The sequence below is a fragment of the Hydra vulgaris genome, chromosome 09 (genome assembly GCF_038396675.1).
Source record: "Hydra vulgaris chromosome 09, alternate assembly HydraT2T_AEP".
Classification (NCBI taxonomy): Eukaryota; Metazoa; Cnidaria; class Hydrozoa; order Anthoathecata; family Hydridae; genus Hydra; species Hydra vulgaris.
This window is the reverse complement of record NC_088928.1, coordinates 20,640,001-20,657,333: the sequence shown is the minus strand read 5'-3', so window position 1 is coordinate 20,657,333 and position 17,333 is coordinate 20,640,001. Positions and strand designations below refer to the sequence as shown.

The following is a 17,333-nucleotide window of genomic DNA, read 5'->3' as shown; positions in this document are numbered from 1 at the left end:
TATTTTCTATGGAGTTCATATCAAGTGAATTACCCGGCCAAGGCAAAACATGCATGTTGTTTTTTTTTTAAGCTAAGAATGCAATAACACTCCTAGAGTTCTGACACTGTGCTTAGTCATGCATGAACACATACTTTGTCAATAGGCAACCATTCTTGGAGTTGGGGCAGAAGACTGTTTTCCAGTACTTTCTTGTTCTGGTCATGCCTTACATTGTGGTCTTTTCCACAATGCAGAGGCGACCCATACTCTTGACTGAGATCACAGACCACACTGTTTTGCTCACAGGATATTTAACCTTTTTTACATGGTAGTTGTGGTGGAATTTTTTTACTGGACATTGTCAGACAAATGAGCTTTTATCTACCATTATTTAAAGCGTTGACTTATTCAATAAGCAGACCTGTAAAGTATTACCATACTTATAAAGATTTTCAGGGTTCTCACTATTATTTGTTCTACTCAAATTTTCAATTATTTTGGTAAATCAAAAGTGCAATCAATAGGTAATCAAAGGGCTTAAAAAAAGTATTATAGAAAATGTTCTAATGATAATCAAGTGCTCAAACTATTTAATAAATTTAGAGCCTACTTTGTTTTCATATTTTGTATTCATAAAGCTTTGAAATAAAATATTTATTGAAAAACCCACAACAATAACAAGAGATCAGGAAAAAAATTATTTTGCAAATGAAGAAGTGGTTTTTAATGATAAAAGTAACATTGAAGTAATAAATGGTTTGTTGTATCTTTAACGCTAATTCTATTTGTTAGGTGGTAGATTGTTTGTGTAGTGGTATTGAGAGTATTGATTTTATTTTTATTTTATTTTTGTTTATTTTATTTTTGTCAATAGGCAAGATGTAAATCAACTAACATACCTATATAGATATGCTAAAGAACTGCATGGTTTAATCAGCAGGAAAGCTTATTGAACAAAATGAATGATGGCAATCTCAATAACTCATGAAATTTATTAGAATCTGTTTGGCTTTTAGACAAAAAAACTTTTAATGATAATCTTCATAAGAGGTCTAAAGCAAGAACTAGATTTGATAAAATGTTTTAAAAATATTATATTTGTAAAACATTTTTTTTATTGCTAAATAATACTTTAATATCTTTGACAAAAAATATTTTAATGCATAATTTTTTAACAACAGTTTTTTTTACATAAAAAAAGTTAAAATATTTATTTTTAAAGTCTTTAAGCAAAATAACTTCAAGTTGTCAAAATTTAATTTTTAAAGCAAATACAATTTAAATAATTCATTCAATAGAATCTAATAATAATATTATTATTTAAATTATAATTACATTGTAATACAATTTCCAATTTAGGTATAAGAAATAGCAAAAAATGTGTGATAAATTTTTATTTTCAAAGAATTTTTCATTTTGTAACTCTTATTGTTTGTATAATTTTTTAACTAAGTTTGTGTACCAAAACATACGTAAATTCATATTTATTGTTGCCATAGTAACTTTTAACTTAACATTTATACATTCATTATTCTTTTATTGTAATTTTGTTGTTTTATTTAGTTTTTAGGAAAAGATTTCAGTAGTTCTCCAACAATTTCTGCTGCTGATTTAATTGAAGTATTTATTTTTTATAGTAAATTCTAGATATATTTGATACACTATTTCTATTTAAAACTGTATTAAAAAATATATTTGGATTTAAAAATGTGTTCAAGCTTAACTTCTAATTTATTATTATACTTGGTTTTAGCAAATAATAGGTGATGATTACTTATCTGAAGTACAATTCAATATGGCAATAGATCTTTTGGAACATGTATGTTTGATTTTGATTAAAGTATTTTCTGATGCCACGTATATTATTTGTAAAAAAGTATAATATATTGATGTGTTGATTTGGTTCTAACTGATTTTTTGGGTGGTTTTAGGTAAATTGTTGTTAAAGGTTGTTCTTTCCATAAAAAATATACATTCTTTATATTTTTCCCTGCAAATTGGCTATTTGTATCATTTTACTAAAAAAGCTTCACTATGGAAAAGTAAAAATGTTAGAAAAATGAAAAAAAAAAGAGATTTTAATTTCTGTTGCAATCGTTGTCAATTTATTGCTCTAGTTGCAAAATTTAAAAGTACTTTACAATTTTAGTTTATTTATTGTGTTGTCATGTCATATCATTGTGTTTTTTTATTTTTTATTTTTTTTATTTTTTATCAAACTATACTTTAATGGTACATTTTGATTCCATGAAACTGATTCCATGAAACTGAACTGACTCCATGAAAGCTTCAAAGCCTTTGTCTATAATGTAATAGTTTACTATTACAGTATAGACAAGGCTTTGAAGCTTTTCATGGAGTCAGTTCATTGGTGAAAAATGAACTCTGTAGTAATCTTGTTCCAACACAGATAAAACTGGAAGTACAACTCTGTCTTTCTTTTTGTTAGTTTTGCATGTTTTATGCAAGTTTGGACTTATTTCTTGACATTAAAATCATTAAAAGTTGTCAGCCCTATACATATTCTACCATCCATAATTATTCAACAAAAACTTTTTTTTAAAACACTTTAATTTAATACTTTTTTATTGTTTATTTTTGTACTGTTACATAATTTAATAGATATAAATGTGTTTTGATAAAAATCATAAAAATAATAAAATGCTAAAGTGGACTACATAAAAACTATCAATGACTGTAACAGGATCAGCGTGTCAAAGTTTTATTAAAGTATCATTATACCAACTAGTTGACTATACAGAATCAGACATTAAATTAGTTCTAGAAAGTAAAACACGTATAGACGTTTTATAAATATAGCATGTTTCAGGTGAATCAACCAACTCTGAAGCAATTTTATTTTCAAATTTAAATTTTGAAAAAATTGACACTCATAAAGACAAAAATAATACTCAAAAAAGACCTTTAGTTTAAGGAAATCCATTTTTTGTGACCAGATATTTTCTTACGTATCGAAATTAACTGTTACTCTCTATTTTCGCCATAATAAGAAACTTTATAATTGGACCATTCTTTAGATATTTTTATTCCGATCTTTAGATATTTTTATTCTCGAACAACTTTTTTTTTCGATTTTACTTTTTGGCAGGTTGTGCAACTAAGCTTTGTTGAAAAACAAGTTTTTTGTTTTTTGAACAAAACTCTGTTTTTTGCTCTAATGTCCAGTAACTTGGTCAGCTGTAGTTGGTGTAACTGCCTGCAGAAGGTAAATCTGATGTTGTAATATTTATTTCTTGTGTTTCTTTTGCACTTAATTTGATTTTTTTCTGAACCGAGAAGAAGCTAGTGATTTTTTTCATTATTAGTTTTGTGTTATTTTGTTTAACTGATATTTTTATATTACTATCACAAACAGCGTAAAGTTTGTGTTCTAAAAAATCAAACATTCACAGATACAATAGAATTTCTTAGAAACGCAAATGGTTGTGGAATTGATATGCGGACAAAAAATAATTTGGCATTATAAAAATAAACAAAATAAACAAGATAATTAGTTAAAATAACTTCTTCTAAGGAAAACAATAGATTCTGAAACGCAGCGCTGTAATGTTTTCATATGTTATATATGTTTATCTTGATTATAAAAATATGTTTTAGTATCTTTACAACCTACATTTGCATTTTCAATATAAAGAATTTTTAATACATTTATTATATAATAACACAAGGGGAAAATAATGATTATATATATAAAAAGAAAAGGTGCTGGATCGCTGTTCCAGTGCATTCTAAGTGAAAAAAGCACTATATATATGTGTGTATGTATATATATATATATATATATATATATATATATATATATATATATATATATATATATATATATATATATTTATATGTATATATATGTATATATATGTATATATATATATATATATGAGCCGTTTATTTTTAAAATGGCATTAGTCACCTTTTCAAAAAAATCAAGTTATTGATAACAATGTAATGGTATCTTTTATTTGTGAAATAGTTAAAACCAACAGGGTTGAAAATTGTTGAGGTATTTTTGATTTTTGCTAGTACAGTATAACAAACATGTTAAAACCAATAGATCCATTCGGAACTCCGTCTTTTTTTTCTCGGTTTTTCAAAGTTTCGGAGTTTGAGTAAAATTGAGAAATTTCGACGGAACTCCGACAAAGTTTTGGGAAAAAATCATTTTTTTACTGGTAAAATAATTAGGTTCTTTTTTTTTTCTACGTTGCTTTTACAATAATTCCAAGTTGTTGTTTTGAAAATGAAAATGCTTTTTTTAGAAAATTTTTCGATGAAAGCCTAATATGACGTCACAGTTGGCAGAGAAATTTATAATATAATTTTTAAAAACAAACAACAATAAAAATATTAAGTTAATTTATCTTAAAAGTAAGTGAAATTAAACATTAGTTAATTCAAAGCTAAGTTATTAAATTTAAATGAATCAAAAACAAATATCTAGGATTAACAGGGACGAATGGTTTAGCAATAGATGTAGAAGATACTATAATTTAAATGTTCACTAGACTTTATGTATTGCTTAAGAAAGGTAAAATTGCCATCTCCATATTCTACTGAAACATTTGAGCATTTTCTATAGTGGAAAATTTGAAAGAATTTGGATTAGATAGTGAATATACTGCAATTAAAACTACGGATAGCTAAAGGTGGATGCTAAAATTGGGTATCATAATTAAGTTCTGCATCAGATCTTCCAGAATTATTTAATTCATTTTAGTTTTTTTTATTTATTTGATATACGCTAAAAAAGATTGTGGGTTGCAAAGAAACTGATTCGGATAATGAAGCAGAAATGGAAAATGATGGAGAGAATGAAGGAGAATTGTTTATTAATTATTTGGAGGAAAAGGTTGAATATAAAGAAAATATCAAAGAAAAGTCTGAAGAAACTTCAAATACTAATTAGGTTCTTGAAATATTAGTTGTTTTGATATGAAGTTCTAAAAGAAACATACACAAAATTTACTGATCTTTGCATAACAAAGGACTGCTGCTCGATGACTGCACTAGATAGACCGCACTAGTAAATAATTAAAAACTGTTTTTTGAGATGATAAAAAGATTTTTGGATGATTTAAATAAAAGTCTCACATTTTTCACACTTTGAAAAAAGATATTCAAGTTTCGTGTGCAAATAATTCAATCAAATATTTGCAACAAAAGAAAATAGTCACTGAGCAAAATTAGATAATCGCGCTAAAGGGAAACAAGAAGAACCATCACAATCAACATTCTTTTTGCCGAAATTCAAGAAGCTCTGAATCAAAAGCTAAAATCAACAGAAAAATCAAAAGCTGAATCAAAAGAAAATCAAGATCTTCACCGATTAGTTAAAAGTATATGAAGCAACTGGTGTGAAATCTGAAGCAATTTTGAAATTTAAACTAACCGTCCACAGAGTTTAACCCATTTATTAAATAAAACCTGTTCGTTAAAGAATTGTGATTAAAAAAAAATTTAAGTACTAAGAAATAATAAAATATAAAACTCCGACGTAGTTTTTTCTCGATTTTGAATGCTTTGGTTAAAACGCAAACCTTTAAAAATCACTTTTTAAAAACAAAGTTACTTATGCCACTTTCAAAATAAACAGCTCATATATATATATACAAATGTTTGTTCGCATACGCCATACATTTTTCCATGTGATGTTTCTGCATCGCCGGCATTAACATACACTTCATATAACTCAGATGTTTGGCTTCATGTAACATTCTTTGTATCGTATGCAATGACACATCAATATCCAGCTGGGCGTGTATGTATGTATGTATATGTATGTAAATATATATATATGTGTGTATATATATATATGTATATATACATACATCAGAACGCACTTTTTTTTGCGTATTGCGTATTGAGTATGCTACTCATATCATACTCAATACGCAACTCAACGTACGCAATTTCTTTGAGTATAATACTCAATATGCAACTCATTGTACGCATTTTTATTGAGTAGAATACTCAATACACAACTCATAATACGCATATTTTTTGAGTATTTTGCGTAAAAATACGCAATTTTTTTGAGTGTAAAATATAAATTAGTTGTTAAAGTATATATTTTTTTATAAATAACAAACAAAAACACTAAATTATAATTTAACCATTATAATTTGTTTTTTAAAATAAATTATTAAGGTTTGCATGTTGAAAATCACGTCTTGAAGCCTCTAGGGAGTAAGTAGCTTTGCTTTTAATGACTTTATGAGCTTGCTTCAAATAACAATTTACAATTTGCTGTTTTACAAGTTGATAAACTTTGAGTTGCTTTGTTTTGTAAGTTGATAAACTTCTAGCGTTTGTATTTGAAATAATGACTTTTTTTATAATTTTTTGCCTTATGTTGCCAGGTTACCTTTGCTGATTTAAGTAAGAAGCTAATAGTTCTTGGTCTTCAACGAATGAGTGGCCCACATATTGCTGAAAATATTATATTGGTTTCAGAGGAAATATTAAATCAATATGATTTCGATAAATCTAAAGTTGACAGTTATGTGAATGATGATGGTCAAGCTTTTCTTAGAGCTTTTCCACAAATGCTCAATTATGAATTGGAAAACGGCAATTGGATTGAAGAAGACTTTTAGGAAGAATTGTTTGAGAATGACGACAGTGATGAGAATGATCAGGAACTGAAAGATTCACCTGAAAACAAAATTGAACCTGAAATTAACGAATTGCTTACTGAAGAAATAAATCCAATCCAAAATGATATTAAATTCATCAAACTATCTAATGAGATTGATGCTGAGATTGATGCTACTGGAATTGATGATGCTGATAATTATGAATTTGGGGATCATAGTATAGTAGATCAATTAGAGTTTGAACTCGGCAGCAGAAAAGTACCTCGTTTTGCACAAATTAAATATTTCTATACATAATACTGTGATGCAAACGATTGAAAACTATTTTGTCATTGCTTTGTTCATTTGCTAAAAAAACTCATCAGACAATTCAAATTGCCCGAATCTTTCAACAACAAAAAAAATAGATTAAGAAACAAAAATTTAACTCGTTGGTCATCAAGCTTTTTAATGTTGATTTGTTTTTACAAAGCATATAAAAAACATTGTTTTGAAACTATTAAATGTCCAGTTATTCAAGCAGAGATTGAATTCAATTTATCATTGATGCTTCCAGCATATAGATTTACGCTTTTGAATCAAAAAAATTGCGTACATATTGGTGACTTGGTACCAAGTTTACATTTATTAATCATGCAATATGAGGAAATGGCTAAGAAAGATGATGAAAAGAAAAAATTTTGCGAATTGCTGATAACTAATGTAAAAAAACAATTTGAGCATGAGCTTATCTCTGCTGTTTATGCAGCTGCTGCAGTTTTAAATGTTTCTAAACTTTATCTATGGTATCAAAGACCGATTGTAAAAGCCATAGTCAATTTGGGACTAAGTTCATTAGTAAACTTGGCAATTGAATTTAATAAAAAAAACGAAAAAAACGATTTGACAGCAAGTGGTTCTAATAATAGTTTTTCTCAAAAAAGTGTTCCTGACGATGAAGCCTTTGATCAGTTTTATCAAAGCATAGAATTGGATCAGGTAGAGTACAAAAAAAAAGAACTTAGCATCGGACACCTAGCTGACAAAGAAAGGAATAACTTATGAAACTATGGTTTCATACCATAAACTTAAAAAATTATGGTTTCTTAAAATGTAAACATTTTAAGAAACCATAATTTCACCAACAAAACTCATTATGATGCATTTTGGTTTGAGAAAAGAATTGTCATATCTTTATAATTTGTGTCTCATGTTTTTTAATATACCGACATCCTCCGCTTATATTGAACGTTTTTTTAACATATGTGGTGTAGTTAATCGAAAAAGAGCCGACAACATGACTGATGAAACACTAATAAATCGTGCCTTTTTAAAAAGTAACTTAACCATACTTAATGAAATGGCTGAGTGAAAATAATTCTTCAGTTGTTTGAAAATTTTCTTCATTACTTTTGTTTTTGTTTATGAATTGAAAATACATTTTAGAAAAATATAATTTTTTTTTTCTCTTTCATTTCGTGTTTCTGTTTGTTCATAAAAAACAATATTACTTTTAGAACAAAATTATATTTTACACTAAAAAAAAAAACGCAAATTACTCAAAAAAAATGCGTATTATGAGTTGTGTATTGAGTATTCTACTCAAGAAAAATACGTACTATGAGTTGCGTATTGAGTATTATACTCAAAGAAATTGCGTACGTTGAGTTGCGTATTGAGTATGATATGAGTAATATACTCAATACGCAAAAAAAAGTGCGTTCTTATGTATGTATATATATACATGTATATATATATGTATATATATATATATGTATATATATATATATATGTATATATATATATATAGCAGCTGATTCATTCCCATAATGCTCTTGTTGCAGAATAGTGTCAAAAATACTAATTATAACCTGGCTTTTTTGTGAAAAATAATGAACTTATGCATGTGGAGTAAAAAAATACATTTTAAAGATCAAGTAATAATTTCGGAACTTTTTTTTTGTTTTTCTTTAGTAGCATGTACATTGCTCATGTTTTTAAAAACTTGATTTCTTTCTTTCGTTTCTCTGTTTTTCACTAACCTAATATTATCACATTTCTCTTTGTAAAGATTATTTTTGATACAATTTTTTATTGATAACTGGCATGACAATAATAAAAATCAACTATTGGTAATAATTTTATGTGATCCTGAATCAATATTATCGTTTAGTTTACTTTGTCTTTTCATTTATTTTTTAAGATGTTACCTACAGTCCGCACCAAAAAATAGCACACACTATGAATATAATATATTTTATTCATTTTATACTGTTTTAAACATTAAAATATCTAAAAATAATTAGAGAAGTAATAAGAAACATTGTTTTTGGCGCCAAATGCAACAGACAAATTACTAACGCTAGGTAAGTGATACATTATTAACGTAGACCAAAAGAGATACATATTAACGTAGACCAAAAGGCTATTATATGTGAACTAATGAAACTATGGTTTCATACCATAAACTTAAAAAATTATGGTTTCTTAAAATGTAAACATTTTAAGAAACCATAATTTCATTATGGTTTCTTAAAATGAGAAACATATTTCATATGTGTTACAAAGGACTACTATAGGACATGGAACTAAGTTAAATGCTGAAGAAGTTGCTATGATCAAGGTATTCAAGGCTGCCAATGTATCAACGTTTGAGATATCGAAACATATAGAGCAAAGTCGGAAGGTGATTGAGAAGATTTTGAAGGATCCTGATACATATTTGAAAACAAAATTAAACCAAAATGCTTCAATATTAACCTAGCGTGACAAATGTCACATACTACAAGTGGCTTCAAACACCAGCTGTAGTGCCTGATTGATACATGTCCAGCTGGATATTGATGAAGCAAAACATCTGACTTATGCGAAGTGTATGTTAATGCCGGCGATGCAGAAACATCACATGGAGAAATGTATGGCATATGTGAGCAAAGTCTTGTCCACCTGATTGGGGCTCAATTATTTGGTCTGATGAGAAGAAATTTTATCTTGATGGTCCAGATGGATATCAATATTATTGGCATGACTTATGAAAAGAGCCTGAGACTTTCTTGTCCTGACAAAATGGTGGTAGTGGTGTCATGATTAGGGGGTGCATTTTCCAAGTATGGATTATCTGAATTGAAGTTCTTAGAAAGGAAACAAACAGCTGAAAACTATATTATTACACTCTCTGATTACTTAATGCCATATGGGCATGCCAACTATGTTTGTCTTTATGCAAGATAACGCATCAGTACATACGGCAAAGACCGTGCTGGAATTTGTAATGGAATATGACATCCAGTTGTTTGATCATCCAGCGCTGTCACCCGACTTGAATCCAATTGAAAACATTTGGGGTTATTTATCTCGTCAGGTGTATGCAAATGAAAAACAATAAAGTAGCATCACCGAACTGAAAATGGCCATACAGATGGAATGGAACAAAATCCCCCAATATTTGCTTGAAACGCTCATTTCCTTCATGCCTAAGTGTTGCATTCAGGTTATTATGAAGAAAAGTAAGAAGATTGACTATTAGGCACGTTTCTATGTCTTAGTAATCTCTAGAACCTGCTGAAATGGTGTATGTGCTATTGGTTTGGCACATAATGTATTTTTCATTTTATTCATTTTTTATTTTTTACATGTTTTGAACAAAAACAAAGACAATATTGCCCATTTTATTATATTTTATTTCTTGTACTAAATTGTGTTAAATATGTATTAATTATTGTGTTAAATTTAATACGTTCAAACACCTATTTTTATTACTAAATTGTTGCATGTGCTATTCGTTTGGCATGGACTGTAGCAGACCTTGTGCAAGAGTGATTGTTTTAACATTTTTGGTGTTGTAAGCTGTGAAAATTGGTTTTGTTAAAATTAAAATGTAGTAAAATGGAATGTTTAACACACAAAGACTTTTTCAAATCATACCTAATTGTGGTCATAGTAATTTTGTTTATTTGTACTTATGTTTGTCTGGGAGTTTTTTGTTTTGTTTTGGGTGAACTATTTTGATACTAGCTTTTCTTTTTAGCTTGTATATTTTTTACCAGTTTGGTAAAAAATAGCTTTCAGGGGTAGATATTTGTTTTGAAACATTTTTGTCAGGTTTTTTTTAAATTGTGTTTGAAATAAGATGCTAACATTCTATTAGATTTATTGTAATCTATGTTACTTTTACTGTTTGGATTATAACTGATTTTTTTTTTTTAAATTTGTGTATAAATATATTTAAAAAAATTTTTCATTATTAGATACTTCTTCCGTTTTTTGTGTTTATATTTTACTTAAAAAGTCTCACTTAAAAGGTCATTTATTCTTAAAGGGATCCCAAACCGCCCAGACATGTTGCGTTCATATTAAAAAGAATGATAAAAAAAAATGTTTTTGCTAAATTTTTTGTTATAGTTAAAGCTCGCCTTCTTTGTCTTGTTGTAGGCCAAATAGTCTTTATAATACATGCTGCAATCTACAGGCTTGATAATTTATTCAAGGGCCTATTATTCCTAAGAGTTTTAGTACATGACAGAGTGGGCCAAACAGTGGACATTGCTCAAAAATTAATGTTACCAAAATAAATTTAAGTTAGTTGTTATTGAAAATAAATTTCCAGTTCATTAAAAAATTAATTAATTCAAAACTATGATTTGTTCAGAAAATGTACTAGTTTGAATAATGTAAATTCGTTGCAAAAGATAGGTATAACAGTCATTTTTGGCATTATATCAGTAAAAATGTCACTATATAAGCAGTGCTAATGTGATAATTGTATTTAGGAACAATCTTAGACTGCAGTTTATGAAAATGTAAATGTTAACTTCATAGATGATTGCAAAAAAAAAAAATTTTACATGTAGTACCTAATGAAACAACTAAAGTTTAGCAAAATTTTAGTGTTTTTTAACTTATTTTTTATCAGAAAAAATAATTCTCAAAAGGTGCTAAGTTGGTACTAGTAAACCCATATATTTTTGAACTCCTATAATAAAGTGGAATAAGATATTTTTTAACTAAAACTTAGTTAAAAAGTATCTTATTCCACTTTATTATAGGCTTTGTGGTATATATAGTAATAATATAATATTTTTACTTATCACGTAAACTTGTTTATATTTGAATTATATTATTTTAAGTTTAAATCATTTTGTTTGAAAAGTTATTAGATAATGAATCAACAAAAATATTTACATCTTTAGTTTAATAACAATGAAGCTTACTGAATTTGACTTGTTTGAAATTTTTACTATTTGCTATTACTATTTCTGCAAGTATAACAGGTTGTATACTGATAATTACTAAAGCACTTGGCTCTGATAAATTATCAATTGCACAAAAAACATTAATTCAGAATAGTTGGCAAAGATCAGTATCTGAAGAAAAACAAACTTAAAAAAATGGGCTATGCTGGCATAAAATTCAAGGCTGGTAATGAAACCTCACTAAAAGAGTATGTAAAAGAAAAACTCTTTCAATAAGTTTCCAATAGAAACAGTGTTAATTTAAACAGTTTGTGCTCTTGATAGGCATTTTTATACAAACCAAAAAAAAAAACTCTTTTTTTCGAAATTGTTTTTTATCTTGTAATAGTGTTCATATTATTCTATATTTTTAACATGTGAATATGTTAAAAGTTATTACAACTAAAAAATAACTGATATTTTTATAGGTTCTTCATGCTTTACTAGGTACATTTAACCATTGCATGATAACTGTTGCATATGCGAAAGCTGGTGTTTTTGATTGGTTTGAGTCCCCTTTCAGTACTTCAAATAGTTTTATGAAACAAACAGAGATTTCATTACAAACAGATATATTTAAAAAATACAGGTATAAAATGGAACAACTCTGATACAATTGAAAAAAGAGGAACAACAACAATGGTTATATAGCTAGAGAACTATTGCATAAAAATTAAACAGGGATTTAATTATTGCACAATTGCCTGTTTAATATCATGCAACCTTTCAAAAGTTCAAATTGGTGTTCTCAGTAATTCTTTCAGTATTTTCTTTAAAAAGAAAAAACCTATGTGGATCAATATAAAAGCTATTTACAGATTTTTATTTATTCCTATTTAACGAGTTTCCACCTGTTACAAAAATAAATTTACCTGGACCATGGATCAGTATAACACCATCACTTCAACTGATTGGTCATTCTTGGGAGCTAGTTTTGAATAATGAGGAAAGTGGTTTGGGATATCTTTATGATTCAGGGTTAAAAAGTAATAACAAAATATTAAGATTGATACATGCTAGACTCTCATGAAAAAACTCCTAAATTGTCAATCTAACAGACACCTTTAACTAAATGTGGATATCATCTGATCAAATTTTTTTATGACAAGAGATACAAGTCAAAACCATTCTGCAAATTTTGGAATAAATGAGAACATTCTGATAAATATTCTCACAAACAAAATCTAATAACATTTTAATGGGTGATGCGGAAGTTATCGGACAAAATAAAAACGTCAATAATTTATTTATAAATAAAAAAACAAACTACTATTATATTTTTTTTAAATAAAGCATTTATCTTTTAATAAAAATATATTATTTTTTATATGAAAAAACACCACCATCTGCAATTGATCTCAATTTTGCTCTGACGCCTTTCATATGCGGCTGTAAAAAGTTTATATCAATTTCTTGTAGTTTTAGTTTAATCGATCAATCAAAACTTGCTATGTTGAAGCTTGCCAATCTCCCTCTTAAGCCTTCTGTGCCAAATGTCCCCAAAAATTTTCAATTGGTCGTGCTTGAGGCACATTTGGGGGATTGGATTTTTTATCAACGTAATAGACATATTGGTCCATCCAATTTAGAGAATCTTTAGAATAATGAGAACTTGCTAAATCTGGCCGAAATAAATAGTTAAAGTCTCCATGATACTTGTAAATAAATGGAAGAAATCATTTTTCTAAACATTCATTAATATAGATTGATGAATTGATCGCTACAGCCTTGGAAGTGCGAAACAATGGCTCGGACATACCACGGTCAGATATGGCTATCCACATTAATAATTTTTTTGGAAATTTCTCTTTTCCTATAAAATAAACACTTTCTGGGCATGTCTTTTTGTTGTTTGTGTAGTATCCAGAATTTCCAGGCATGTTGTCCCCTGCAAAACAAAATTATTTTTTGTCATCGATGACTAGAAGCGATTTTGTGTTATAGAGTTGGTTAACTAGTTTCCTGCTTCTTTTCTTTGCCTTTATTTGTTGTTCTATAGTGTATTTTGGAGTCTTTTCACGTTTTCTATATTTAATATTCCTTTTTTTTAACTGACGACCAATTGTCGATTGATTTACACCGAATTTAATATCTATTTTTCTCTGATTGACCCCTTTTCGATTGTTGACAAGTCTCGTTAATTCGGATTTCTTTTCTCTAGTCCAGGATGTCAGATGACTAGGGTGCTTTCTATCAGAAAATGATTGAATAGTTTCAAGTCTTTTTAGGTTATCATATATTGTACTTCGAGCAAATCCTTCCTTTTCAAAATGATTTACGATTTATTTTTTTTATATATTAGGTTTATTTACAAAAAACATTTTTAGTCGCTTTCGAAAAGATTCTCGTTCAGTTGCATTTAACCTCATTTTAAATAATTGTGTTTCAAATAATAAAGTTTATATTTTATAGAACGTTTATGCCTACGCATAAAACCACAAAAACTAATTATTATGCTCAAATAATGAAATTAGGATTTGTCCGATAACTTCCGCATCACCCGTTATCTGAAGATGACACATATTTTGAAATGTTAACATATGAATAAATTGAGTTTTTTAATACTTCTATTGATAATTTTTATTGTTTTTGTCATTGATGTACCAATGTTATCTTTGTATTACAAAATATACATACATATTTATAAACATTTATACATATTTTTGTTATAACCTATAAAAAAGCAAATTTTATCAAATTTTCAATATTTTGTTCTTTTAAATTATGACCTAAATAACCTGCAGGAAAGTTATTTTTTTCAAAAATTACACATAAAAACCTTTCCAAAAAGTCCTTAATCAACCCCATAGCACTTTTCATTCAAATTTTTTAAAGATATTTTTTGTAAACAAACAATGAACACAACATGTCTTGGCAGTTTAGGATCCCTTTAAGTAAAAAATCTATTTTGAAATAATTGAAAGGAAAAATAAACAAGAACAGCAGTAGTAATAAAAACAGCTGACAACAATGCTATCAAAACTTTTTCAAGCTGAATAACAGTAAATTAAACCTACACATAGTACATAGAAGTAGTTAGCTTGCTTTCTACCTTTGTTTTCTACAAATGCAGTAAGTTTCAGTTTATATTGTTTTTCATAATTCAAATAACCCATAAACTTATATTTAACAAAAATATTTAACATAGTCATAAACTTATATTTAACCCATAGTCATAAACTTATATTTAACCCATAGTCATAAAGTTATATTTAACCCATAGTCATAAACTTATATTTAACCCATAGTCATAAACTTATATTTAACCCATAGTCATAAACTTATATTTAACCCATAGTCATAAACTTATATTTAACCCATAGTCATAAACTTATATTTAACCCATAGTCATAAACTTATATTTAACCCATAGTCATAAACTTATATTTAACCCATAGTCATAAACTTATATTTAACCCATAGTCATAAACTTATATTTAACCCATAGTCATAAACTTATATTTAACCCATAGTCATAAACTTATATTTAACCCATAGTCATAAACTTATATTTAACCCATAGTCATAAACTTATATTTAACCCATAGTCATAAACTTATATTTAACAAAAATTTCAGTTAGAACCTTGCCAAACCAACACTAAAATATGTTTTAAAAAACATAAAAAAACATTTAACATTTGCTTTAAAGTTTTTGACTTTCAAATTTGTTTTTAACTTTGTTTCAAATTTTTTTTTAAACTTTCAAAGTTATGAAAATATGATTTTATTAATAAATTTTTTGAACAGATAAATGATAACGACTTTGTTGCCAATGATGTATGGTCTAAATGCATACTTCAAGACAGGTAATGGAGTATTATCAATAGAACTTTTATTAAAATATAGTGTGTGCCACTAATCCCATTATTATTGGTCATATCCTAATTATTTGTTGTATTATTATATTATTGATATTATTATTATTATCATTATTATGTATTTATAACAATTTATATTATATAGTACATATTTAGGTATTTGCATATATAATTATCTTAAAATATTTAGTATATAATTGTGTAATATAAATAATAGTACATTTATATACCAATGCAATTTATATGTAAAATAATTTTTATTATTATTTTTGATACTGCTTAACAACAATTTTTTAGTAGTTGGTTTATACAAATTATCACAAATTTAACATCAAAATGTTCACAAATATGTTCTATAGGATTTAAATAATCTTTGAGAGGCCAATTCAAATCTATGAGAAGGGAAGTCCAAATCCATGAAAAGGCAAGCCCAAAATTCAAAGTTGTTTCAAATTAGAAAAAATTATGAACAGTATATTTTGAACAGTGCTTTGGATCATAGTCTTGTTGGAAAATCATGAGCAAAATAACATTATTGATTATATGTAAATATACATTCTGACCCATTACACTTTGGATGTGATGAAGTGGACCTATAGAGTCATAACTGAGAGACCCCTAAACCATTTCATTGCCACCAACACGTTTAACTGTTGGCATTTAATACTAAGAGCAAATTTTCACTTTCACTTTTGAACTTGCCAATATTTGATTCATTACTGAATAAGAATTTCGAATCATTAGTGAGATATGAAGTCTTGTTAGAGACTCAATTGGCAAAAATCTCATTTATTTTAGTGACAAGGCAAAAAGTTATGACAAAAAAAACTTAAAATTTTTTTCAGTTTTAAACCTTTGCACACTACTGTATAATTGTTATATATTCATAATTTAATTATTATATACTTCTTTCATTTTTTGTGTGAATATTTTACTTAAAATGGAAATCTTGCTCAAAAAATGAAATAAATATGTATAAAACATCAATTACAAAACAATTAAAAGGAAAAATCATTAGTTCTAAAAACAGCTGACAACAATGTTCAAACATTGTCAAACTGAATAATAATAAATCAAAGTATTAATTATGATTTTATTAAAAAAATTTTAAATATTCCTTGAAATTATTTTATTTTTAATACAATTTTATTCAAATTTTACTTTTTACTTAAGATATCTGGCATAGGAGGCACAAGCAAAAACCTATGAGTAGAGACAAGAAGATCTAGCGTTCATCATCCTAGGCAGGAAACAATGCAACACATGTTTACATCTTTGCAAATCTAATAAATGAAGAAGGGGTTCGAGGCTGGTTAGCAAAATTATTCTGCTTAACCCTTAAGTCTTTGCCTAGGAGGCATTCTACAAGACATTAGCTGGATGCTGTTAACATCTGCCCTAAGATGAGTAATTTTATTGAGACATCATCCCTAGCCTTTACTCAACCAAAAGCCCCAAGACAGTGGTATTTTAAGTCAAAGTTTGTTTCTTCTAGCCTTTGCCTAAAAAAACACATCTTCAAGGCAGCAGGGTATGCGCAAGTAGTATTGGGTTACATGATACCAATAGCAAGGTGATCGTGATGATCCTTAACCTAACTTAACTGGGGGTAGTTAAAAGGAGTTACTTCCTGTAAATAGTACTTTAAAACATCAGCCATGATGTTTTAGAAATGCCTAACATTATGTCTAACAAATAACTAGAGAA

The 17,333-nt window shown here is 27.4% G+C and overlaps 1 protein-coding gene across 1 annotated transcript in view; it reads left to right on the top strand.

Annotated features, from left to right (window-relative positions):
* The window catches only part of LOC101241755 (nuclear pore complex protein Nup133), a 111,178-nt gene that overhangs the window by 86,703 nt on the left and 7,142 nt on the right, over positions 1 to 17,333 (top strand). The window contains exons 33-35 of the mRNA XM_065805022.1: positions 1,546 to 1,602; positions 1,736 to 1,801; positions 15,556 to 15,614. Of these exons, the coding sequence (XP_065661094.1) occupies positions 1,546 to 1,602; positions 1,736 to 1,801; positions 15,556 to 15,614 (182 nt within the window). The remainder of the gene's footprint in view (positions 1 to 1,545; positions 1,603 to 1,735; positions 1,802 to 15,555; positions 15,615 to 17,333) is intronic.